This window comes from Stenella coeruleoalba (genome assembly GCF_951394435.1).
Source record: "Stenella coeruleoalba genome assembly, chromosome: 15".
Taxonomy (NCBI): domain Eukaryota; kingdom Metazoa; phylum Chordata; class Mammalia; order Artiodactyla; family Delphinidae; genus Stenella; species Stenella coeruleoalba.
The window spans coordinates 28,398,052-28,425,649 of record NC_137161.1 but is presented as its reverse complement, the minus strand read 5'-3'; the positions used below and the strand labels follow the sequence as shown (position 1 = coordinate 28,425,649).

The following is a 27,598-nucleotide window of genomic DNA, read 5'->3' as shown; positions in this document are numbered from 1 at the left end:
CCTGTATGCAGAAAACTATAAGACACTGATGAAAGAAATCAAAGATGACACAAACAGTTGGAGAGATATACCATGTTTTTGGACTGAAAGAATCAATATTGTGAAAATGACTATACTACCCAAAGCAATCTACAGGTTCAATGCAATCCCTTACAAATTACCAATGGCAATTTTCACAGAGCTAGAACAAAAAATCTTAAAATTTGTATGGAGACACAAAAGACCCCGAATAGCCAAAGCAATCCTGAGGGGAAAAAATGGAGCAGGAGGAATCAGACTCCCTAAATTCAGACTATACAATAAAGCTACAGTAATTAAGACAGTATGATATTTTCAGAAAAACAGAAATATAGATCAATGGAACAGGATAGGAAGCCCAGAGATAAACCCACGCACCTATGCTCAGCTATCCAACTATAATTAGTTGTATATTCTTGCCAAAGAGGGCAAAGATATGCAATGGAGAAAAGACAGCCCCTTCAGTAAGTGGTGCTGGGAAAACTGGACAGCTACATGTAAAAGAATGAAATTAGAACACTCCTTAACAGCATAAACAAAAATAAACTCAAAATGGATTAGAGACCTAAATGTTAAGACCAGACACTATAAAACTCTTAGAGGAAAATATAGGAGGAACACTCTTTGACATAAATCACAGCAAGATCTTTTTTGACCCACCTCCTAGAGTAATGGAAATATAAACAAATGGGACCTAATGAAACTTAAAAGCTTTTGCACAGCAAAGGAAACTATAAACAAGATGAAAAGGCAACCCTCAGAATGGGAGAAAACATTTGCAAACGAATCAGTGGACAAAGGATTAACCTCCAAGATATATAAACAGCTCATGCAGCTTAATATTAAAAAAAATCCAGAAATGGGCAGAAGACCTAAATAGACATTTCTCCAAAGAAGACATACAGATGGCCAAGAGGCACGTGAAAAGATGCTCAACATCACTAATTATTGAAGAAATGCAAATCAAAGCTACAATGGGGTATCACCTCACATCCGTCAGAATGGTCATCATCAAAAAATCTACAAACAATAAATGCTGGAGAGGGTGTGGAGGAAACAGAACCATCTTGCCCTGTTGGTGGGAATATAAATTGATACAGCCACTATGGAGAACAGTATGGAGGTTCCTTAAAAAAAACTAAAAATAGAACTACCATATGACCCAGCAATCCCACTACTGGGCATATACCCTGAGAAAACCATAATTCAAGAAAGGACATGTACCACAGTGTTCACTGCAGCACTATTTACAATAGCCAGGACATGGAAGCAACCTAAGTGTCTGTTGACAGATGAAGGTATAAAGAAGATGTGATACATATATACAATGGAATGTTACTCAGCCATAAAAAGAAATGAAATTTAGTTATTTGTAGTGAGGTGGATGGATCTAGAGTCTGCCATACAGAGTGAAGTAAGTCAGAAAGAGAAAAACATTGATTCCTTAAAAAAAAAGAGAGAGAGAAACAAATACCGTATGGTAACACATATATATGGAATCTAAAAAAAAAAACCAAGAAAATGGTTCTGATGAACCTAGTTGCAGGACAGGAATAAAGACACAGACCTAGAGAATGGACTTGAGGTTACAGGGAGGGGGTAGGGTAAGCTGGGAAGAAGTGAGAGAATGAGGGCTTCCCTGGTGGTTCAGTGGTTAAGAATCCACCTGCCAGTGTAGGGGATATGGGTTCGAGCCCCGGTCCAGGAAGATCCCACATGCCACAGAGCAACTAAGCCCATGCACCACAACTACTGAGCCTGCACTCTAGAGCCTGCAAGCCACAACTACTGAGTCTGTATGCCACAACTACTGAAGCCTGTGCGCCTAGAGCCCGTGCTCTGCAACAAGAGAAGCCACCACAATGAGAAGCCTGCGCACCACAATGAAGAGTAGCACCTGCTTGCTGCAACTAAGGAAAGCCTGCATACAGCAACGAAGACCCAACGCAGCCAAAAATGAATAAATAAGTAAAATAATTAAAAAAAAAAAGAAGTGAGAGAGTGGCATGGACATATATACACTACCAAATGTAAAATAGTTAAGTAGTGGGAAGGAGCTGCATAGCACAGGGAGATCAGCTCGGTGCTTTGTGACCACCTAGAGGGGTGTGATAAGGGAGGGTGGGAGGGAGATGCAAGAGGGAGGGGTTATGGAGATATATGTATATATATAGCTGATTCACTTTGTTATGCAGCAGAAGCTAACACAACATTGTAAAGCAATTACACTCCAATAAAGATGTTAAAAAAAATAGACACATGCACCCCAATGTTCATTGCAGCACTATTTACAATAGCCAGGTCATGGAAGCAACCTAAATGCTCATCAACAGATGAATGGATAAAGAAGATGTGGTATGTATATTCAAAGGAATATTACTTAGCCATAAAAAGGAATGAAATTGGGTCATTTATAGAGACATATATGGACCTAGAGATTTTCATACAGAGTGAAGTAAGTCAGAAAGAGAAAAACAAATATCGTACATTAACGCATATACGTGGAATCTAGAAAAATGGTACAGATGAACCAGTTTGCAGGGCAGAAATAGAGACACAGATGTAGAGAACAAACATATGGGCACCAAGGGGGAAAAGTGGGGTGGGGGTTTGGTGGTGGTGGTATGAATTAGGAGATTGGGATTGACATGTATTCACTAATATGTATAAAATAGATAAGTAATAAGAACCTGCTGTATAAAAAATAAATAAAATTCAAAAAAAAATAAAAAGAACACTATGAAGTTTTACAATAAGGAAGTATAGCTCTATGTGTTACCTGGAAAGGTGCCTGCCCCAAGTGTGTAAAGTAGCTGGAGATGAACCCATTTATGTAAAAAAAAAAAAAAATAGCCTATACAATAAGAATAGCTCCCAGTTTTTGAGGGCTAATGATCATCTGGGCCCATTATAACCACTTTTTTTTTTTTTTTGCGGTACACGGGCCTCTCACTGCTGTGGCCTCTCCCACTGCGGAGCACAGGCCCCAGATGCGCAGGCTCAGCGGCCACGGCTCACGGGTCCAGCCGCTCAGCAGCATGTGGGATCTTCTCGGACCGGGGCACGAACCCACGTCCCCTTCATCGGCAGGTGGACTCTCAACCACCACGCAACCAGGGAAGCCCTGTCATAACCACTTTTACATTGTCTTGTCTCATTTGATCATCACAGCAACCCTTTGGGGTAGGCACAGTTTTAGGCACCTTTCTATAGAGGAGGAAACTTTCACAGAGAGGTTAGGAAACTTGCCTAAGATCACACAGCTGGAAAGTCGAGAGCCAGAAAATGAATCCAGAGTCTGACTTCCAAAAATATATTCACTAAATGGGTGTAGAGTGATTATTTCAGGGGGCGGAGAGGGGTGAGTTGAGGTTCAGGAGACCCTGGGATGTCAGGCAAAGGGCCCAGATGTCAATGCTTTTCTTGGGGCACTGTGTGATCTCAGGCAAGTCAGCTCCCTTCTCGGTGCTCACCTGGGAACCCAGGGTGGTGGGCCAGAGCTACTGAGAAGAATCAATTGGATAATGTCGCCAGAGTGCCCAGCTCGGGGCCTCAAGAAACGGTAGCTCACAGCAAATGTTATGAATGTTTGGGGAGGCAGACCTGACCTTGGCTGCCTGAAAGCCTTGTTCCGTTTCCTGCATCCAAGGCCACACAGGGTCTCCCCAGGGCCTGGGTACTTGGTTCAAGGCCACTGTCCACATGGGGCTCCAGGGCTCCCAGCTGTCGCCCATGGAGCTGCTCCCACTGTGCTGGAATGTGACTCCCTGGGTGGCCCAGCCAGGGGAATGCGCAGGGGTCATTCTTGACATAGCTGAGCTCTGGGCACAAGGTGCTAAGAGCGGGGCAGTCAATTTCAAAGGGCCTTTGCTGCATCTCTTGAAAGATGTGACTCTAAAACTTGTCCTGCCTCAGCGGAATACACAGCTTGAAAGGGAAGTCGAGTTAGGAGCAGGTGGCTCAGGCCTTTGGTGCCTGCCGGGCAGAGCTGCTTCTGCACAAACGGGTGAGGGAGTGCTCGTGGGCAGCTCCCAGTCTGGACTGTGCATCTGGTTTCCTGCACCTTCCCTCTGAGCGGCAAATTCACGTCTATTTTTGTAATTATTTGGTGATTCCCTCATGCCTCCCCCCACCCCCCCGCCATTTCCCGCAAAGGCCTGGGACCTTGTCAGCTGCTCTCTCTGTGTACACAGTATGACTTGCAGTAAGGTGCTGAGTAAATATTTCTCAAATAAATGGATTGCCCCCTTCCGCCAGTTTTGTCATGTTGGAAAGGCCCTGGGATTTATTTATTTATTTATTTTTAACAGATTTATTGAAGTCTAATTGATATACAAAGAAATGCACATATTTAATGTGGGCAATTTGATGAGTTTGGACATGTGCAAACACCCATGATACCATCACCACAATCAACATAACAGACATATGCAACACCTTCCAAAGTTCCCTTGTGTCCTCTTGTTTTCGTTTTTTGGAGTGCACAATACCATACAGTTGGCACTACGTCGTACAGCACATCTTTAAAACTTATTCACCTAGCATAACTGAACTTTATAAAAGATAGTTATTTTTAATTGCTTAAATTACAATACAGAGTTTAATTTTTCCTTTCACTTTCCAAAAATGCATATACAACATAATACCTAAAAAAATGTTGGCATCAATAGATAAATTTTCGGGAGGTCTTTACATGTTTTGGCATCTGTCAAGAATACAGAAAGGTCTTTCTGATACAGTGACATTTGGACACAGACTGGGAGGAAATAATGAACGTTCCAGACAGAAGGAACACTAAGGGCAACGACCCTGAGGTAGAAGCACGTGTGGCAAATTCAGGGAAGACCAAGGACACCAGTATGGTTGGTGCAAGTGCTCAAACTGAAGGTCCTGGGATTTAATCCTGCTTCTAGGACTAGTTGGGTAACTTTGAACTTCGCTTTCAAGGCGATAAGGCTCCGGAGACGGCCTGTCTGGGTTTGAACCCAGGCTCTGCCTCTTCTTACTAGTCACATCAACTGAGGAAAGTTTCTGAACGTCTCTGCCTCGGTTTCCTCATCTGGGAAATGGGGCCCTCGCTGTGCCTACATCACAGATCAGCGTGAAGGATAAATGGCTCAGCACGTGGCAAGCACTTACAATAAGGCAAGGCACAGAGTAAGGTCTAGATAAATATTAACTCGTATTATTTTATTATTAAATCAACTTTATTAAGGTGTAACTTACAAACAATAACAGGCATTCATCTTAAGAATACGATTTGATGAGTTTTGATGGATATATATACACCTATGTAAGCACAATCTCAATCAGAGGACAATCCCACCTCCGCAAGTGTTCCCTCTGCCCATTCGGTCAACCCCCTCTCCCCTGGCCCCCACTTGTCTGCTCTCTGTCTCCATAGCTCAGTTTTGATGGTTCTGGAACTTTATATAAACGGAGTCTTACAGTGTGTGCTCCAGCCTCTGGCTCCTTTTGCTCAATGTGTTTTCATCCATGCTGTTGTGTATATCGGTAGTTTGTTCCTTTTTATTGCTGTAACTCATGTTATTACCAGTGATATTCTCAGTCTCAGTTTCCTCTTCTGTGAAATGAGGTTAATAATTTCCACCTCATAGAATGCGGTGAAGGAGAAACAGGACCCTGAGTAGTGTGGCCGCATCACCGATCCCCGCACAGAGGACCCTGCATCCTGCACTCAAGCCATGCTCTCCCACCACCTCCCCCTGGTCCCCAGAGAGGGGCCCTTCCAACGTCACCAGGAGCCTGGAGCCCAGAGGGTCAAGGGCTTTGCGGGGTCAACTGGGGAGGGCCCTCTGAATAGATGCACAGCCGTGAGATGATGGCTGTGTTGATAAAGCAGACTGTTATTTTTTAATTCTTCTCCTTGTGTCCTTTCCCCTACTTCTCTCTTTCAAGGATAATTAAAATGCAAGCTGGCACTCCCTGCAAGGAGACAGCTGAAGATTTAATTGCCCCAAGAAAAATTTTCCAGTGAAAGGTCTTGCAGTAATGGCAGCTCCCGGCCTGGCTGCCCAAGAGGCTTTGCATCTCGCACATAATATTAGCTGTAATGCCTTCATCTGCATGTGCATGGGTTCCATTTACTGGCACGGAAGGAGTCAGGGCAGAACGGAGCCGACAGCCTCAGTCGGGCCATCGCCTTCTCACCATTAAACTCTCACCCAGCCTCACTCTGGAGACAGGTCTGTGGCCCAGATCCATGCGGCCGGCTGCCACACCAGCTGACCCTGCCCCGAGCGGGCCTGCGGGGGCAGGAGGCCCAGGCGCCTGGGAACAGCCCCTTCCACCACGAAGGTTTGGCCTGTCGTCCTTGAAGTGGGGCCAGGAGGACACGTCTGCTGAGCGGCCAAGCCCCACCAGCTCTCCACGTCGGGCCAGTTGCCAGCTGTGCTTGGGTTGCCCAATTTCAGGGCAGAGAAAGATCCTGCAATCTCTCATTCTGTTTTCCAAGTGTGGTACCAGTTTCCCCAGATGAGGCATCAAAGGCTCAGACAAGGGTCCCTGGCTCTTTGCCTGTTGGGGAGCGTGCATCAATTTTTTAAAAAGTGATCGCTCTGAACCCTGGATCATGATGAGAGGCAGAGTGACTCATTGGGAAAGTCAGACGGACTGGGGTTTGAGTCCTAGTTCCAAACCTGCCAGCTGGGGCACTTTTATTTCTCCTAAGGTGCCGTGCAGTCTCCAATTTCGGGACCTTTGTGCATGCTCTTCTTTCCCCACCTTTCTTCCCTCCTTCTATCCCTTCCTTCCACCCTTCTTTCCTTCCTATCCAGACCTCCATCCTCCCATGCATCTATCCATCTATCCATTCATCTTCCCTCCATCCTCCCATCCTTCCATCCCTCCTCCCATCCATCCAACAAATTCTTATTGGACACAGCCTGTGAGCTGAGCACAGGAGTTACATTAGTAAGCAAAGCTGGCACCCCCTTGCCCTGAGGCAGCTCCCAGGGCAGTGGAGGAGAGGAGTGTTAAGTCACCACAAGGTCAATGTATACTTACAAATTGTGACCAGGGCTGCAACGGAGAAGCTCTGGACAGGTTGTTACCGTGGTGTTCAACAAAGGAACTCAGCCCATCTTTGATTTGGAAGACAAGCCAGAAAGACGTAGCAAGTGTTCCAGGCAGGGGGAACAGCATGTGCAAAGGCCCTGTGGTTCCTGCCAGGAAGTGTCGGGAGGCTGGAGTTGCCGGTGGAGGGAGTGATGGGGAGAGTAACACAGGGCCAACCCCCACGGGGAAGGGCAGAGCCTGCACCGGTGCCTCCACACCCTCTTTCTCTGGCTCATTCTTACTCATCCTTTAGGGCTCAGCTCAGGAATTACCCCTCCGGGAAGCCTCTCTGCCCTATGCAGGTTGAGTGAGGCCTGTGTACTTTCTCCTAATAAGAAAAAGTGTCCAAAACTCAGAAATAAGGCAAAGAAGGTGGCACTTCCTTTCGTTGCCATACTGGGGCATTGTTTAAAAGGCCCACTAAAGGATCAGTTAGTTTTCTGGGATATATACCCAAGTTTGACTTTGCTATTCTGTACTTGTCATGTTTTATCATTTCCTGAAATGTCAAGTTGACACCCCCTTGTTCTAGTGGTGCTCATGCAGTGTTAGGATTATTACTAGGAGCTCTGGCTCCCTCACCCTTCATGGGCTCACAAGGGTATGGTCATCTTTTGTCAACATTGTATCCTCAGAATTTTGCACAGGGCCAGGTTCACAGCCTGAGAAATAATTATTGGCTGAATGAGTGATCTTGACCTTATCTCTTCACTTCTCTGAGCCTCAATTTTCTTATCTGTGAAATGGACATCATAGCACCCATCTGCAAAGGAAGTAAAGTTTCAGTGAAATACAGAATTCAGTTCCCTGTAATCCTGTGGGCTTCAGTCCCCCTTCTCCCAGGGGCTGGATCCCAAAGGTAGGAAATGAAGATCTGGTGTGGGGAGCTCATGGTCTGGTTGGGGGTGGTACTTAGTCACTGGAGGAAGGGAAGGTGACTCTCTGTGGGGCCAGGGCAGCCAGAGGCAGATCCATGTGGTATTTGTTGGGACAGGGAGACCAGCCTGGCTGGGGAAGAGCAGGAAGTAGCCTTAAATAGACCAGGTAGGGTGTAAGGAAGAGACCCTGGAAACCAGGCTGGGGTGTTGGATTCCCCAAAGTTGGTAAGAGGGAGCCATCCTAGGCTAATGAGGGAGGGAGGGACTCGATGAAATCATTTCAGCCAGGAGAGGAGAGCCACCATTGCTGAGCTCCTCTGAGAACCTGGCCTTGGGGTGGGTGTGTGTGTGTGAGAGAGAGAGAGAGATTGTGTGTATAAATGTGTGTGAATCTGTGTGGGGGGCATGTGAGAGTGGGGGTGTGAATGTGGGTGTGGGTGTGTGTGAAGGTATATGTGTGTGAGTGGGCGTGTGTGAATATGCGTGTGTGTTGACTGCCATCTGCACCACACTGTTGCAAAGGGCTGATCTATTCTCTATCTAACCTTCACTGGAGCCCCCTGAGCTGAAGACTACTACTCCCCCATCTCACAGGGGACCAAATGGAGGCTCAGAGGCGAAGGCATTTGCCCAAGGTCACAGGGTGAGGACTGCGCAGCTGTCTTGACACCCCTGGGTGGAGAGAGGAGGGCTTTGGGCGCAGGGTGAGGAGGGAAGGAGGGGTGTAATTAAGGGAGCCTCAGTAGACAAAGTGATGACAGATAAATGGTTCCTCACTGTTTCTCGTGCTCTTGAGGTCACCTGGATGTTATCTTTCAAAGGAATTCAGCAATGCTCCCTAATATCTCACCTGGGCCAGGCCCTGGGCTGAGCTCCTGGACAAAAGATAAGGCATGGGCTCCATCTTAAGAAAGTGTCAGGTTGGGGCAGGCATCAAAGTTGGGGGTGGGGTTGAATCCCCAGGGAACCAGGGCACCAGTCTTCTTAAAACGCTGAGGTATATCTTGTATGCAGAGAAATGCAGATATTGAGTATGTACTTGATGGATTTTTATATCTGCAAGTCCCCACATAACCACCACTCGGGTGGGGAAACAGCATCCCATCACCCCTAGAGGGCCCCCAGAGGGCCCCTAGGCCTTCTCCCCTTCACTACGTCCTCCAAGGATAGCCCCCCCTCTGACCTTTGTCACCAAGCTGTTGCCTGGTTTTGAACATCTGGGGCCCATGTCTCTTTGGAAAGCATTTTAAATTTCATAATCCTGTATGCAGAAAACAGACCCAGATTCCAGTCAAACACAGTGCCATGGTTAAGGGGGGGACAGAGGGGACCACAGTGGTGGCAGGCTGAACCCCGGGGAGGCCCAAGGGTACATTGGCTGGCTGGTGACCGGATAAGGGAGCGAGACCACCCTGAGACCGCATGATGTTTCCTGGCTCCCAACAGAGTCCAGTGCACCCCAACCCTGTATGTGGCCACTGCTGTCTCTCCAGCAACCCCCTGTCCCCATGATGCCCGTCCAGTGCCCACCCATACCCACAGTGGCACCACTGTCCAGAGGGACAGTGGCTCTTGAACAAAATTCATAACCTCTCTGCGCTTCAGTTTCTCTGTTAAACCGGGGATAATCTTAGGACCTACCTTACAGGTGTGTTAAGAGGCTGGAGTGAACTGATATTAAATAAGTTAATATTTGTACAGAGTTTAGGAGACTTTCTGATACGTGTAAGGGCTTATGTTAAAACTAAATAAAATAAACTAACGTGGATCCAATCTTGGCTGGTGTGAATATGCTAGAAGACGCAGTCGCTTTTACAGCTGGCCATTAGAACCTTGAGAAGGGGCAGAGATTTTCATGATTATAATGTAAAGTGGGCAGGGGCTGCAGAAGGGAGAGCACTGGTCCTCAGGGATGGGGGCAGGTTGCGGCGGTCCTATCGCTCTCCTTTGCACAAGGAACACCCAGGAAGTGCCTGATAAATGCCGAATGCTTAACTTATTTCCCGGCAGGAGGGAGAGGGTCACTTGGGTCCCATGAACTTAGATTTCGCCTGCCAACCTCAGCCCTAGAGATACGGGCTGTGGAGAAGTGAGGCCCAGGTGCTGCGTGAATTACATCCCCCGGTCTCCTCGCTTGGATGTGCAGTTGGCACCCCCGCTCTCGCCTTCCCAGAGAACGAAGGCATTTCCCCACCTGCTCAGCCTGTATTCATGCCTGGAACACCTCATCCTGCAAGCAGCACATGTATTTCACAAGCTGGGGCCGAGGGAGGAGAGCTGAGCTCTCTGTCACAGCCAAGGTCCTGGAGGGTGAGGCAGGTGACCTCTCTGAGCCCAGCAGGAAGTTCCTTGCCTCCTGTGTGGTCACATGGACCAGGCCAAGGGCTCAGGGCTGATCCCGGATGGGCTTGTGGATCCAAGTGCAAGTCCCAGCTTGACTAAAGATTCATTGTGTGAGATTGGCCAGGTCATGTGCACTTCTGAGCCTCAAATTTCTGTCTCTCTCTGCAAAATGGGCACAGCCACCACCACTACTGGACAGTTAGGAGAATTAAACATGATGGAGAGACTTCCCTGGCGGTCCAGTGGTAAAGAATCTGCTTTACAATGCAGGGGATGTGAGTTCGATCCCTGGTCAGGGAGCTAGGATCCCACATGCCGCGGGGCAACTAAGCCCGCGAGCCACAACTCTTGAGTTCGCGCACCTCAACAAGAGAGCCCATGTACCACAAACTGCAAAGCCCATGCGCCCTGGAGCCTGTGCGCCACAACTAGAGAGAAACCTGTACGCCACAACGAAAGATCCTGCATGCCTCAACGAAGATCCCGCGTGCCACAACTAAAGACCAGATGCAGCCAAAGAAAAAAGAAAAAAGAGAAAGAAAGAAGAGGCAGACTACTTGGGCTCTGCCATGGGGCATTAGGGAAATGACTTAGCTTCTCTGTGCCTCGGTTTACTCATCTGTAAAACAGGGATAATAAGAGTTCCTACCTCACATGGTGGTTGGGGGATTAAATGAGTTAATAACTGTAAAGCATTTGGCATATCACTCACCACAGCAGGCATTAGCTATTATTACTGCTAATAATTTTGCAGAGTCAGTGCCCATATGTAATGTGTTGATATTAACTCAGTGGCTAGAAGTTAGGCTCTGAAGCTGGCAGCTAGAGTTTGAGTCTCAGCAACATCACTCATTAGTTGTGTGACCCCATAAAAGTTACACCACCTCTCTGTGCCTTGTCTATAAACAAGGCCAGTACTATTATTTACCTGGCGTTGTGAGGTATAAAGGGGTTAATCAGTGCAAAGCGCCGACACACAGTAAGCACTAACTATGAATGTCATGTTACCATCATTATATAACTGTCATTAATATTATTAATATTCTTATGGAGGGGACATAAAGAAACTAACATTTATTGAGCACCTACTATATACTAGCACGAGACATGAATCATTGGCAGTGTTATTCTAGGACAAGCATTAGCTTCCACATTTGGTAGAGGAGGAAAGTGGGGCCCCGAGAGGGTGACCTGCTTGTCCAAGATCCCACAGGTGGTGAGGGGTGACCAGACCCCACTGTGCAATGTTTAGGGCAGGAAGACCCAACGCTTAGTGAAGGCCTGCCATGTGCCGAGCACCCTAGCCCCTTTAATCCCCGCACTAAACCTAGAGGGGGTATTATTGTCCCCATCGTGCCAACGATCAGCCTGAGTCTCAGAGAGGTGAGTGGTTTGTTCCCGCAGCTACAAAGTGGCAGAGCCGGGATCCAAACTTGGTTTTCTGTTGGAATTCTGCTCAAGCAGGTGTTTGGGTGGCCTTACCCTGACTCCCTCTGAGCCAGGGGAAACAAAGTCTTTGTGTCTATAAAACACAAGAGAGGATCAAACGCTGAAGTCACTTCCAAGCCCTGGGGCCCACATGATCTTCTCCCAGGCTCGTGGGCGCAGGGACAAACTCACAGAGACAAGGACACTCAACACCCAGAGGGGCCGTTGTTACCCAGAAATCTTTATTACAAAAATATTTTGCAAGCCAAAAAGTTTAAGTTGCAACTATATACAAAATAGGGCCTGTTTCCTTCCCCGCAGTTTGAAAATAAACTCCAGAAACCATGCTCCTTCCATACTGTTGTTTCGACTGCTTCCTTTTCCTGGGGTTCGGTTCACAAGGTATGGGAATCTCCAGGCTGCCGGGCTGAAGCTAAACTACGTGACTTTCTTGGCCTCCTTCCTTACTCCCCTTCCAAAATTCAAAATAAAATAAAATGAAAATGGCACCAAGAAAACATTTTTTTAAAATTCTGTGTGTGTGCGTGTGTGTGCTCACATGCGTGTGCTGTCTCTGGGCAGAAGAGAGGGAGATCAAGGTTTACAAGCCAAGCTTTTGGAATCTGGAAATAGCTCGAGCCAGGTGGCTGGGCCACTGTGCTCCTAGATGCCACAGAGAAGCTCTGGCTTGTGGGGCCAGAGCTGCCCACATGGCCTGTTGGCTCAGCCAGTTCCTGCATGCCATCATGTAAAACAGATCACTGTCCCTCAGAGAGCTGGGTCTGCACTCAGCTCCCCGAGTTCCACCTGGAGGACCTGCTGATGGGCAGGATGGCTCAGCTTCTGCCTCTGACAGCGTGAGCCAGGAATCCCTCGGGCATCAAATGGCTGGACCCAGGGGGCAGTGAAGATTGGCATCTCAGCTCTGAGAGCTGATCAGTTACACGTGAAGACCGAATAAACAGGGCTTGCAATATCTTCTTGCCCTGGGCCCAGCCAGGCCCCCACACTGAAATGGAGGGGTGCGGGGTCCGAGGATAACAGGGTCACGGCCTCTGCCCAACCTCTTGACAGAGGGACAGAAGGTAGGTCGTTCCTGGCGTCACAGCTACCCAGTCCTCCTGGCTGTCTTTGATTTGTTCCAGTTTGATTTCGACAGGGTTTGGGAGCAGAAATGGAAGATTCCACCTTCAGAGATGAGCTCAGAGAGCTGGAATGGGGAAAACATCCAGGCACAGCTTCCTACCCTGCATGGCCCTAAAGTGCTTGTGAGCGATGGAGGGGAGGGATGGCATCTTTCCTCTCCCCTCTTTACAGGTGAGCAGACTGAGGCATTGGGTCTTGGCCAGACGGAGAAGGAGGCAGCCTGGAGAAGCATGGGCAGGTTCAGACTTAGCACACTGGGGGCTCGGAAGGCAGAAGTACCAGCCTCGTGGAGAGAGGGCTAAGTGTCTCCATGAAGCAGCCAACCTGGAACCTTCTTCCCCACCCTCAAGCCTCTGGGACTGGGAGGAACTCAGTTTCCACTGTAAGAGCATCCCTCCAGGACAACCGACCGTTCAACCTTAGACTGCACAAGACCCAACCACACACTTCAACACATGACAAAGAGCCAGGATAACACTGCTGTTGTTTTAAGAAAAATACAGAACAAAACACCACAGATCAAATTTTCTAACACCTCAGTTTCAAGATTGCACATTTCACATTTCTCAATAATTTACAGGCGTCCACAGCGAGAGGTTGTGAGTTAGTGCTTGCTGAAGGAAGCGAGCTCAGGTATGGAAGGGAGAGGTGGGGCCACGTGGAGTATCACCGTCGGAGGTCCTCCAGGTCTCGAGGGCCGTGAGGAGGAGGGGCGTTTTGTCTCAGTCCTTGGTGGCGGAGGAGTTCCTCAGACGGTCCTCTCCTCCCCGGGGCTTGTGGCTGGTCAGTGCAGGGAGGGGAGACCGGGACTGCTGGCAGCCACGGCACCAAGGCTCGGGATGCGCGTCCAGCTTCTTCGCCATGGATGGGCAGTTCGATCTAAAGGGAAAACTTTCCCCAAAGCCCCAGGTGGGTGGTGCTGGGACGAGGAGGTGGGTTTTCTCCCTCCTCACTCTGGAAGATCGGGCTGCAGAGTGTCAAGGAGGCAGTCAGTGGTCTCCAAGACCATGACAAAGACCCACAGTTGATGGACAGAGGCGTGAGAGTTCTTGCACCCCTGATGGCTCTGGCCAGCTCCCAGGTCGGTTCCCTGCCTAGTCTGGCAACACTAGCCTCCATGTGTGGCCACATAGAGGGGCCATGGCTCCCGTGGAAATGCTGGAGAGCCAGCTGGGCTGGGGAGACAAGAGCTACCCTCACTGTTGGGTCCTGTCCCACCCTGGCCCTCCAGGAACTGGGCTGGCTGTCCTCATCAAGGTTGCCCGCAACGGGACAGGAAGGCTCATGGGGACAGACCCTAGAGATGACCACGGCCCTGCTCACTTCCTCTGGACCTGGACACTGGCATACTCTGAGTAGGATGGCTCAGGCTTGGGGGCTGGCGGCTTAGGGTTCCGGTTGAGGTGGACCATGTCCAGGTCGGCGTAGGTGAGGGTGTCCTCGGACACAGGTGGTGGGCAGGCCTGAATGCTGGCATACTCCGTGTGGTTGTTGGGTTCGTCGGCCTTGGGGGTGGACTTCTTCCCCTTGGGCAGGTTCAGGTCTGCATATGTGATGTCGTTGTTGTCCTGGATCTAAGTGAGATGGAGAGAAGGTCATTCTAGAGCCCCCAGCCACTCACTCACCCTCAGTACCAAGTCTGGTTGCTTTTGTCTCTTCTTGGCCTCCACTGGCTCAGCCCTAGTTCATGCCCCTTCTTCTCCGGCCAAGGTCATCTGTCTCCAGCCTTGCCCTTCCAATCAGCCTCTTCCTCACACGGCCTGAAGGGTCTTCCTAACCGTCAGTGTAGTGGCCTCACGTCCCTGCTTCAACGTCACCCCCTCCTGCAGTTCTCGCCTGCCTTTCCTGATGCTCTTTCCTCTGCCTACAGTGTCCAGCCCTCCTTCTTCTTGTAATGAAACCCAATCCACCCCGTCAATTTCATCCTAAGACCCTCCTCTCAGCTGGGTCCAGAGCTCTGTCTCTGTGCTTCCTCAGTCTGTGTTTCTGCATCACAGCACCCACCACCTAGGACTGTCTGTGCCTGTTTGGAGGTCTGAGAAGATGCTGACCCCCCAGTGGAAGCAGACATTCACTTATTTACTCATTTATTCAACAAAATTCACTAGGCTTCTGTTATGATGCAGAAACCAAGGCTGGCACAGAAGAAGCCCCATGGATGTTAAATGAACGAATGAACGAGTGGTGGATGGATAAATGGATGGCAACAGTTTCAGCCCCGCTTCTGGTGAAGCTGGGGACTGGGGGACAGAAGACAGGGGTGTGTGAGAATGAGGCCAGCAGTGAACAGGAGGTAAATGTTCTGTAGGCAGAAGTTGGAGTATGAATCCTGGTTCTGCTCTCTCTGGCTGAGGGACTGGGCAGTTCACTTAGTCTCTCTGGGCCTTGGTTTCCCTATCTGTAAAGTGGGTCTAATAATAGTATCTATTGCCAGAGTCACTGGGAGGATCCGATGAGATGGTCCAGGTAAAGCTCTTAGGACGGAGCCTGGCTCATGCCAAGTGCACATATGTTCAGCACGTGTCAGCTGTCATCTGCCACCTGGCAAACCTGAACCTCTCCCACATGCTCATCTTATTACCCAGAACTGCCGCCTTGAAATTACCCATCATGAATGACATACTTTGCTCCTTCTGTGCCCGGCACCTGCGCTGTAGCAGTGGAGGGGAGCTACCAACGCCCATGATCCTACCTGATGCACAAAAATAACCTCAGTCCCCAACAGCTGACAGGCGCCCTGCTCACACGTGGATCACCCGATTTAGGCCCTAACACAACCTGCTTGGTAGGAATTATTTACTCTATTTTACGGTGAAGCATCTGAGAGCCAGAGAAGTTAAATTCGGTCAAAGTCACACAGCCAGAAAAGAGCCAAGGTCTGCTGGTCTCTGAAGCTGTGCTCCGACGGCCCACAGCACTGGGAGTCCTAGTCACGGGGCTGCAAGCTCCACAAGAGCCTTGCTCACTGCCCAGGGCCTGGCACATAGTAGGTGCTCAGGAAGTCCCAACTGACTGAATTCTGTGTAGGCTTCAGTGCTCTTTTCACCATCATTCTTTCCCTGCAAAGTTCCAGAAAGAACTTTGACTTTGAAAGCCCCAGAAAGTAAAATGACGGGGGAGAAGGCCTTCCTGTCCCATGACTGGAAATGGTCTTGGATTTCTAATCACCACCTGAGCTCATGCCCAGGACCCGCTGGAGGCAGGAAGGGTGGGGTGGGGCTGTGCTGGGTCAGGAGAGTTTTGGCCTCGAAGCACCGTGCCTCTCACCAGCCCTGACTCTCTTCAACAGACTACAGATACGACGATGACAACTGCCAGGAAAATGTCAAGGACAGCTGCCATGTTCTCATTCCAGGTTCAGGGTAGGGCCTGTCTCCTTACAAGGCTCAGAGGAGCCCTCTGCCTCCAAGGTCTGACAGCGTCAGCTGGTGCAGACAGGGCCAGAGTTCTTGGAGACAAGCCAGCCATGGTGCCTTGAAATCCCCTCAGTGATGCTGGGGCGAAAGTGCCAGCTCAAGGGAGTGTGCCCTTGCATGAGGTCATTAACGGCATGGGGTCTTCCCACCAGCACAGGCAGCGCAGTGCTGTGCGTTACCCCGTGTGAGCGGCACAGGGCTGCAAGGGTGCTCCTGGTGGAAGGACTGGCTGGGCACGTGCACGGAGGCTGGATGGCGTGATGAACACTAAGCCCGACTCCAGGGCACCGTTTAGACAGAACACATGGTGGACGGTGCCCTTCCAAGCTGTGCAGTGCTTGGCACTGAGTCAGACAGGCGGGGACAGACTCTCGGTGGTATGATTTCCTTGCATCAACAGGAGTTGCAGATCCTGTTCTAAATTAAGACTCCTTCGCCAGGGTGGGCGGGTGCCAGGGGTGGAGGATCCTTGCTTTCCTGAGTGCCCCCCTCCCTCTGCTCCAGCTGGGAGAGTCTGTCCCAGCCTGTTCCTGTTTCCCAGGAAGGGCATCTCACCAAGCACCGTACCTGGGTTGTTTCTCTAGTGTTCTTCTCGGGCTCATGCAACCTAAAAAGGAAAGAGACGCACAGATAAAAATACCCTCACTATCTCCAGTGCTCATGCAAATGGGTAAGAATAACATTTAGGTTCCACTTCCTATATGGGTGGGGGACGTGGATGAGCGATTCCCAACAGAAACACAACTGCTTACCACATGTTTGGACCAAAGGGCTTTTCAGCATGCACTACCTTTTTTTTGTTTAACCTACTTTATCATCAAGGATCTTTAAAAATTATAATACTCGGTGCTGGGGAAGGTGCAGTGAAACTGGCAGGTTCACACACTGCTGGTGCGGGGGGCCGACCGACACAACGTTTTCTGGAAGCCGCTTGGCAAAGTCAAGAGCTTGAAAGTTGTCCTCATCTTTTGACTCATAATCGCACACTTGGCCGGGTGAGGGGGGGGGATTCAAAATATAGAAAAAACTTTATGCACAGAGGCATTTACCACAGAACGCGATGGGGGAGGAAGGTTTACACCTCACTGCTCCACCAACTGGGACTGGTTAAGGAAATTAGGACAGATTTGTAGATAAAGACTTAAAAGGTTTATGAGGAAGTTTTTTTTTTAAATTACAAATCACATTAAAATGATAAGTATAAAAGCAAAATTCTCTGTGGAATGATTTCAATTATGAAAAATGTGTGGATAACACTGGAAGGAAACATAGTAAAATGTTAACAGCAGGGGTCCTTGGGTGGTATTTTTTCTTCTTTTTAGTTTCCCATGTTTTCCCAATGTTCTACATTATACACATCTAAGTCACCACTAAGAAAGGAAAAGAGAAGGACCAAGTGTTCTGGTTAATCAAAGAAGCTCTTCAAGCACTTGATTCTGTAATTGGAGGCCGTGGCTTGGCTCACTGCAGGGTCACAGTCAAGGTGGTGAGCAAACCAGAGCCACTGGCTCTGCAGGAGTTGTGTAAATTCTCAAGCTGGCCACTCTGGGGATGTTAGCCTGGATCATGTCAGAAACGAGCAATGGGGCTTGGCAGTGGGGTTATTAATGGATTTGGCATGAGCACTTGGCTCAGAAAGCAGTTCTGGGGCAGGACGGGCCCCACATGGCCAAGCAACGGCCCTCCAGGAGCAGGGACACCGTCTGGAGGGGACCATCACTCACTCAGTCTCCATCCATACCCCTCCTGCTTCCAACGGGTCTGGCTTCCCACTGCCTTTGGTTCAATGCCTCGCCCTGCTCGTAAGCCCTGTGCAGTCTGTCCCTGGCTGACCTCCCTAGGGGTCATTCACTCCCTCGGCCTCATTCACCCACTTATTCACTCACCCAATATTTCTCAAGGGCTACTTGATGTGGCCCACTTTACATGTCAACAACAGCCTTGAAGAACCCCCTCAACCACTTTTCCTCTTGGTTAACCTTTGCTCATCCTTCAAGACTCAACTATGTTGTCACTTCCTTGGGAAGGCTCTGACAGTGCTGGGCTGGCTGGGCTGCCCCTCCATGACAATTTCAAACTTCTTGTATATTTTCCCATCTGGTTTGTGTGTCTGGCTGTCTGCCATGCTTCTTCACCACATAGGTATGGGTGCTCAAAACTGACTTGGAATGAATGACAATCAGGCTGCCCCAGGGCCTTTGCACACTCATTCCTCCTTGCCTCTTCATCTGATTCACTCCTTCTCTTCCCTCAGAGCTGTTTCAAATAGTTCTTTCTCAGGGAAACCTTCACTGAATCCCAAACTCCGTTCTCAGAACACTGGGCTCCTCTCTCAGAGCAATCATTACAGAACAGAAGCAGTTATCCATTTTTCATGTCTGTCTCTCCTCCGGTCCCTCCTGTCTCAGTGAACGGCATTGCTGTTACTCATCCCTGTGCTCGGCTAAGGAAGTGGGAATCACCCCTGATTCTCCTCCCTCCTCCTTTAAAACCTGTGTCTAATCCACTGCAAGGTTTGTCGACTCTGCCTCCAAAGTACATATCGAACCCCTCCAGTCCGTCATCACCACCATCCAGGTTTTAAATTTCTGAGGAGCCTCTGGCGTCTCTGCTCTATTCCTGCCCTGCCTGCACTCCACTCCCCACATGTAAAATGCATCTGCGATGTCATATCATCTTTCTGCTTAAAACCCTCAACTCCTTCCCACCACGCAGTGAAATCCATCTCCGAGTCCTGACTGCCTGGCCTGCGTGACGTGCCCTCACCCAATGCTCTAGTCCTGTCTCCGCCCTCGATCACTCAGCTCTGGCCCCCTTGCCTCCTCCATGGTCTGTGAACACGTCCAACTGCTCCTGCCTCGGGGTCTTGGCACTGGCCATTCCCTCTGCCTGGTCTACTCTTGTTCCCGATATTCCCATGGCTAGAGCCTTCTCGCCCCTCAGCTGTCTCCTAAATGTCCCCTCCTTAGATGGTCTTCCCTGACCGCCCACCGCACACCCACCCCCTGCCCCCCCAACCTCTGCTCTGCGTCTGACTTTGTGTTATTTAGTCAGTGCCTGCAGCACATCGTGTATTAACCTCCTAGCTTGTTTGGTAACTTGCCTCCCTGTGGACCACTAGCTCCATGTGGGCAGGGACTAGGCCCGTGTCATTCACCACCAGAGCCCTGACACCTAGTAATGGGCCGGTGCGCCATTAGCATGCCATAGATGTTTGCTGAATGAATGAACATCTCTCCCATGGGATCAAAAGTGCCACGAGACCAGGGCTAGTGTCCTTTTTGCTACTCTTTGCAATCCCCCGGCTTAAGGCCTGGCGCTCAATCCAGATGAATAAATGAAAAGAGTCAGGGAAGCCTTAAATATTCCAAGAATAAATTCAGTGAATGTCTGACAAGTGAACAAATGGCCGACCGAATGAACCCCAGTGCCCAATTAAGGGAGCAGAGCCACATTTTTCTCTCATCTGAGCTGAGGAAGATTACAACGTTCTCTTGTACGGTCCTAACCTAGGGAGTTAGAAATAGCCAGTCCCCCCACTGGCCCTGCAATCTGATGGGCCCTTTGAGCTCAAAGTGGTGGCATTGCCCCCTCCCCTGCTCCGCCCCCTCCCGGGGTGCTGGGTTGTTACCCATGCCAATGTCCTCTGGAAAGCGTCTGATCCCAGTCAGCCTAGCTGAAGCTGGCGGCTGCACGGGAAAGCACCATTACCGCTCACTAGCTAACGCTTTGGCTTAGAGAGATGAAAGGGAGCAAGTGATCTCACGGCTCCCTCGGTAGGCTCATGCTGGAAAAATAAAAAACAGGCAGAAAACGGTTGGCTTCTCTGGGGAAGAAGAAACAGTCAGCAAGAGGCACTGGATCAGTGATGAACAGCCTCAGCTTCAGCGTCAGAGAAATCTGGGTTGACTCGTGGTTCAGCACTTACTAACTGTGGGACCTTGGGAAGGTCTCACGACTTCTCTGAGCCTCAGTTTCCTCAAGCACAACATGGGGACAATAATAAGCTTCTAGAGCAGGGGTTCTCAAAGTCCAGCTCGGAAGCAGCAGCATCAGTGCCACCTGAGAACTTGTTAGGAATACAAATTCCGCATCAGAAACTCAGGGGGTGGCGCCAGTAATCTGCATTTTAACAAGCCCTCCAGGGAATTCTGCTACACACTCAAGTTCCAGAACCTCTGCTCAATTAAACTGGGACAAGAGTAAATCATAGGATTTTTGCAATAATTAAATCACCAGTGGGCTAATATAGGTACAATCACAGATCTGTGCCTGGAACACAGTGAATGCCCGATAAACGTTAGCCGCTGATGCTGTTGCCATTATTATTATCGACACACCCCTTTTCTTCCAGAAATGTACTGTCTAATTGAGGAGATGACATGTAAAAAAATAGTGACAACAATAAAAACAAAACAAAAAAGAGAGATCCTTCCACATCTGGGGCTGTGAAGCCACTGACAGGGAGAGTTTTAGGGATTCAGGAAGTTAGAGATCGGGGATTGCTGTGGTGGTTTGGGATGGCATTTGTTCATTCATTTATTCAACAAACCTTTACTGAGCACCCATTCCATTCCGGGCATGGTGCCAAGTTCAGCAGCAATTAGCGGTGAACGTGAGGGAAGTAACCCCTGCCTTCGAGAGGGGTGGGTTATACTATGGGGACAAGTGCAGAGACAACTTGGACACACTGGGGTGTCCATCCAGGGGCATCAGGAGAGCTCCCAGGAGGGGCCTCTGTCCCTGGAGGAGGTAACACCCTTGCTGAGCCCAGAAGGAAGAGCAAGAGGTAACCAGGTAAAAGGAGGGGCGCCTACACTAGCTTCCATGTGGCACAACTCCCGGGGGCGCTGTTCAGAGCCGGCCGTGACTGCTGCCCCCTGGAGCTGTGCAGACCCTGGGTGGCTCAGGAGCAGGGGTGCGGAGCACATCTCAGGGAGAGGCCCAGCGCACAGGGCGAGGAGAGCGAGGATGCAGCGTGAGGGAGGAGGTGAAGGGGGGCAGTGTTGGCTGAGACACGGAATGTGAGCTCCAGGAGTGGCTGGGAGTAGAACTGTCCAGCGCAGCAGGGCTGGACCACGAGGTGCTTGAGGGCCTCAGGAGGGCATCTGGACTACCTCGAGGGCCACAGGGAGCCCCTGAGGGGTTTTAGGCAAAGGACGGAAGCTGAGCCTTGCCCTTGAGAAAGAGTGTACTTCAGTGGGAAGTGTGACAGTTGAAGGCCCGGCAACAGGAAGCACGTTTCCCTGGGGGCAGCGAGCAGCCTGGTTTTGCTGGAGTGGTGGCTCTGCTTGTTCAGGGATGGGGAAGCTGGGAGGCTGGCCAGGGCTCAGAGCAGGAAGCCACCTGCGGAGGTCAGAGCAGAAAGCAAGGCTCTCTCCCAAGGGCACCACAGACTCCCGCTGTGGGTCAGGAGGGACACATAGTGCTTCCTAGGGCCCTCCAGACAGGTCAGATGCTCTTGCTGTGTGCAACCGCAGTGCCTAGTATTTCCCCACTGCATCTGTGGTCCCCAACACAGGACACAGCACCCCTATGCCCCCAACCTTGGTATCGTCCTTGACCCTACAATCCATCGGCAAGTTCTCTTGGCTCTACCTGTGAAATATATCCAGAATCTGACCATTTCTAAGCCCAGCCCATCACCCTGGTCTAGGCCACCACCATCTGCTTGGACAACTGCAGCAGCCTCTTCTCTGGCCTCTCTGCCTCCACCCTCACCTCCTTTACCTTGGTCCACACACAGTGGTCAGGGTGATGGCTTTTAAAACAAAGTCAGATCATCTCCCTCCTAAGCCTCCTCATCCAACCGGGAGTAAAACCCTGAGTCCTAACAGCTACAGGCTCTAGACCCCTGGCTTCCCCTCCAGATCCTCAGTTCTGCTTTGCAATTCTGAAATCCACAAAGCTCTAAAAATATCAAAAGATTTTCAAAACCCATTTGCTGGCAAAACCTGTCCCGAACCAACATGAAGCTATTTATAGTTTGTATTTATCGTCCTTGGTGTGGACGTTCATGTTTCCATGCAGGTACATTCACGTGGTAGATGATGGGGTGCTGCCTCTACTCTGCTGGGGTGAATGTCGGGGGCCTTCCCTAAAGCTGCGAAGTCTGGATTAGTCACCCATCTGCTGCATGGGCCACAGCTAAGGTACGTGGGCCTGCACCTCCTGACCTCATCCCTTCCTGTCCCTTCACTCCTTCTGCTCCAACGGCTGGCCTCCCCTATCCTCCCGGTACTGCCCACCTTGGGCCTTTGCCTCACCTGCTCTCTCGCCCAGCAGGTGTCCCCTCACAGGTCCCCAGCTCCAGGTCCCTGCTCATATGTCCCCTTCAGAGGAGGCCCTGCCCCTGCCCTCCCTGCCCCGCAGTCTCCATCCCCTTGCTGTGTTTGATTCGTCACCACCTGACGGGGCATTATACTGTTTTGCCTCCAGGCTTACTGCCTGCTTTTCTCACTGGCATCTGAGCCTCATGAAGGCCCAGACTGACTCTTGTTCACTGCTGTATCCTGAGTGCTCAGAACAGAGCTGGTGCACAGTAGAGACAGCAAAAATCACCGATAATGTGAACCAACAAACTAATGCACCATCTGTGATGTCATGTCATCGGCTTAGCTTCTGACCAGGTCACGGGCTTCAGGAGGGCACAGATGCTTCTATTCCACTCATGCCGGCATTGCCAGGGCCGTCTGTGCCAAAGCACTCAATGAATATTTAGTGAACGAAGGAAAGAGCAAAGTATACAATTTGGATTCGGGGGCAGAATGTGCAGGTGTTTTCTGCCACAGTCCAGATGGGATTTGATCAGGGTCTCACTGTCTGTGGACAGCAAGCAAGAAATCAGTGCCTCTGTGTGCAGAAATCCCCTCAAATCCCCTCATTTGAGGTAGTAATTACAGATGGACCTGGTGAGAAGAGCTCATAAAGGAAAAAAATAGTTGACTGGCGCAGTGGGTGTGCAGTATGCTTTGCAGTGTTGGAGGCAAACAACAAAATAACTACAAAAGCACCCGAGCCCAGTGATGCACTTACCTTGTAGAGGAAGTGGAGCCCTTGGCTGAAAGAGAGAAGAAAGAAAAGCCAGTTATTTAACCTAAAAACACACTTTGCTCACGTAACTTTGTGTGTGTGTGTGTGTGTGTGTGTGTGTGTGTGTGTGTGTAGGGGCGGAGGCAGAGGTTTACCTCCAAGGATGTTGGGAGGAATTATTGAAATCACCTCTAAACCACAGGAAACCCCGTGTCCACCCCACTGGGGTGGGCGGCCCATTATCTTCCATGGAGGAAGACCAGTGAGCTGGGCCTTCCTGCTTTCCCATCTCTGGGAATTGCCAAAGGTCAGATCCCAGAGCAGCCTTCAGCCTGGGAGGGGTCAACTGCCCTACCTCTGTCTGAGCCTCACTTCCATCCATCACACACCTTACCAGAGACCCTACAGCAAGCCTGGGTCCCCATCAGGGCCCTTCACTGCTGGAGAACAGGTTTTAGCAGGTCTGCTAGGTAGGGGAGTAAATGGGAATCCCACTTCTGCCACCGACTCGCTTGCTGTGTGACCCTCTGTGGGTCATCTTCCCTCTCTGAGCTTGGATTTCAGTGCTTTAACTCACAGGGTTGGGCTGGACATCCATTTTCATCTCACCACTTTCCAAAAAAGGATCTTGGGAGGAAAGAAAGGGTCCATCTGGCTCAGAGATTTTAAGCCTGTGATATGGGGCATCCCACAGAGAAGCCACTGGGGATCAGCCACCAGTTGACTCTCATTTTGCTGTAAAACTGTAATTAAAAAGCAACATGCACAGGCAAATGTGCTCTGCACCACATTGTAACAGGCTGGGGGCTGCCACGATGCAAGAATTCTCACTGCCACATTAACGCTTGGTGCCTGGGCAGGTACTGGATTTTTAGGTGAGTGACACCAGTTAGACGCTGCCGCTCAGCATCTAACATTTGAATGGAAGATGATGGGTTGCCAAGTGCTGGGTCATGAGTCATCTCAGGGAGTCCAGTGATGGGACCAATCATCTCCATTTTATACCAAGGACACTGGATGACTCCCTAAGGTCACACAACTGGTAAGTGATAGAGTTGAAATTAGGATATTTCACTGTGAGTATGAGGTAGAGGATGGCAGATACCTCCAGGGACCAATGAGGGAGAAGGGGTGTCTCATTAGGATGGAGGTGAAGTGCAGAGTGGTCTCAAACAAAGTCCCTGGAGACCCACTGTCCAGGTGTGAATCCTGGCCTCAGCACTCACCAGTTGCGAGACCCTGAGCAAGTTTTATAACTTTCCCATGCCTCAGTTTCCTCATCTGTGAAGTGGGGTTAGGTCTGTGAACAGTGCCTGGCACATCAGAAGGTCTGACTGAGGGCCAGTTGTCACTGTCTCTAGAGCCTATGTGTGAGAGCTGGGCTCTGCACACAAGCAGACGCACCACTCAGGGCTGGGTGGCCTTCACCAGCATCTGCAGCTCTCCAACCCCCTCCCCCTCCGGAACACTGGGTCACCGATGCCCAGGCCCATGGTAGTGAGCTCACATGTGCCGGAGCCTGACGTGGTGGCCAGGGATGAGGCTCCAAAGGGGACTGGGACACTAGTGGACACCGTGAACGCTCCATCCAAGGGCTGGCTTGTCACTCTTGGTGGGCAACGGACCCTGCTTCCCCACCTGAGGAGGAGTCCTTCCTGTGCGGGGGCGCCAGGAATGTTAGGGAAACCACCCTGTAGATCAACTGGCATCATTCTGGATTCCAGAGATGCGGGCCCTGACGCCAGCCCTCCTGGACGGGAGCTGGAGGCTCAGGCAGTGTCTCAGAGCTGAGTCCCTCCAGCCAGCCCAGCGGGGAGGGAAACTTGGGGACCAGAGGAAAGGGGGTGCAGGAGGGGTACGTGGCTGATGCACAACACGCCCGTTGAGCTCTGCCTGGAGGTCTGGGTGCAGAAGCACAGCTCGGGACCACACTTTGCACCTTATAAGCTGCAGCACGTGGTGGGTCAAAACCAGCATTTTTAAAAGAATATAGTATAAAATATGACAAAAAGGAAAATATCAGAGTTCCAATTTTATAGATGGGGTGTGTGTGCATTGGGTTGAGACATGAAATGTATTTCTATCACTTGTAACCAAAAAAGTTTCAGAAACACTGGCTTAAAATAGTCTCCTTCAAGAGTGGGAAAGAGAACATGTATCCTTTTAGGTCTGAGAATGTGTCAGAGCTGCTGTTTCACATGAGCTTATTTGTTTCATAACTAGCCTCCAAGGCAGGCACTGCCACACCCATTCTACAGGTGAGGAAATGGAGGCCAAATTGTTCAGAGCATAAAACAAGGGTCTGGAACCCTAGTTTGTCTGACTGTAGAGTCAGAGGTCTGGCTACAGCAACAACTACACACACACACACACACACACACACACACACACACACACACACACGTGCTTGCCCACGCACATGCATGAGCATGCAAACAAGGGGACGATGTCCTGGATTTGAACTTATACCCTCCTGCTGCAGTCCAAGGCCACACACCTTGCCACAGTGAAGGGAGCTTTCCAGGGAGGTGGCTCGTGTTTCCAGCTCATGTACAATACTGACGACAGGAGTTAACATTTATTGAGCACTTGCTGTGTGCTGGGCATCTTACTAACATTGTACCCACAGTCAGCCATTTAATCCTCCCAACGGGCTCAGAAGTAAGTTGTGGTATTATCCCCACTCCCTTCTAGCCTCCTGCCAGGGTGCCGGGCATGTAACCTGGACAGGTAAGGGGAAAGCAGAAGTCTGCCCGGGGCTCCTGGGAAACACTGTTTCCTCCCTGAGGTCCTCTTGACACCCTCGCATCTCCCTGCTTGCCACCTTGGTAGTGGTCCCATGAGGATGTGAGGCCTGGAGCAGTGATGGCTGCGGGGGTGCTGACCCACCCAGATTCCAGCCTGGTGAAGGGCCCACACAGCCATGGCACTGTTACCTTTGGACTTCTTGTTACCGGGAGTAACTAGACATCTTTATGGCTTAAACTGCATGAGGTCTCCCCCTCTGGGAAGGACAGTCCAGGGGCAAACTCATGAGGAGGAACTGAGAGATGCACCCACCTTTCTTCTGTCTGATTCGGAGGAGGTAGAGGGCGGCGATCATCAGGGCCACCAGCAGGGCACACACTACGCCCACCACGATGAAGATACTGTTCCAGTTGTCAGCCTTGTCTAGGACCACACAAAATAGAGGCTTCTTGTAGGAAAATTTAAAACAAAAAAAAAGGAAAACCCACTGCCCCTATTCACCATGAGGCAGGCTTCATTAACGGAAAACATCTGGCTCAGACATTTCAGGCCACATGGGCACGTCCATGGGTCTGCACACACCTCTCCTCATGGGTTACCCACCGGCAGTGCAAAAACCGTGCTGAGGTAACAGGGGGGAAACGCTGCCGTCAGCCTCGGAGAGGCCCAGCTGCAGGGCACGGGCGGGAATCTCCCTCCCGAGGAACAGACATATGTTCCTCCTCATCTAAGTGAGCCGTGGGGCGGCCACACAGGGAGCTCCTAATCATAGCTGGGGCATCACACAGCGCAGGGGGCAGGGGTGGCGAGGAGTGCTGGACGTGCATCTGGACATGCAGAGCCCCGAGACTGTGCCCTGGTCCGTGCCCAGGGCCTGGGCCTAGGAGTGCTGAGCCCAGGACATGGGACACGGAGACAGGGCAGGGGTGGCGCCGGGCACAGGCAGGGGACCCCACATGAGGGCACAGTGGGAGGCCAGGAGCAGGTCTCAGACACGTGGGTTCAAATCATTGCCCTCTGTGGTGTGACCTTGAGCAGGTCATTTAAGCCCCCCTCACACACTGGCTTATGTTACTGAGGCCAATAGTAATCTCTACCTCATTGGATAGCTCTGAGGATTACCTCACTAACTAAACAGCTCGCACATCAACCAGCTAATTCACTCTTTCGTCATTTCTAAAAGTATTTCTTGAGTGTCTACTGCATACCCAGCACTGAAGCTATAATGCTGCGACAGCTATGGTCCTAGCAGCTGAGACTCAAAGCTGGGGGATCACCAGGGTCACCTCCCTCAACATTGCCAGAAGCAGGCAGAGCAGCCCAGAGACGGGCACTGACTTGTCCAAGCTCCCCAGCAAGACTGTGACAGGCGGAGTGGATCCACACAACCTGTCTCCGGGGGCAGGGCTCATCCTGTGAAAACCAGCCACTGGTGGCACCAAAGGGCACCGTGACAGGCCCAAGGCTTCTTTAGAGCTGTTTCCTTCAAGGATGCACGAAGGAAGGAAATGG

General features: G+C 50.4%; 1 protein-coding gene across 3 annotated transcripts in view; it reads right to left on the bottom strand.

The window, feature by feature from the left end:
• Positions 1–11,785: 11,785 nt before the first annotated feature.
• SIRPA (signal regulatory protein alpha) overlaps positions 11,786–27,598 on the bottom strand; it is a 43,135-nt gene continuing 27,322 nt past the window's right edge. For all 3 annotated transcript variants that reach the window (XM_079944009.1, XM_079944008.1, XM_079944010.1), the window contains 4 exons: positions 26,399–26,509; positions 23,342–23,366; positions 16,874–16,913; positions 11,786–14,464 (listed from right to left, as the gene is read on the bottom strand). In XM_079944009.1, the coding sequence (XP_079800135.1) occupies positions 14,210–14,464; positions 16,874–16,913; positions 23,342–23,366; positions 26,399–26,509 (431 nt within the window). In that variant the 3' untranslated portion in view covers positions 11,786–14,209. The remainder of the gene's footprint in view (positions 14,465–16,873; positions 16,914–23,341; positions 23,367–26,398; positions 26,510–27,598) is intronic.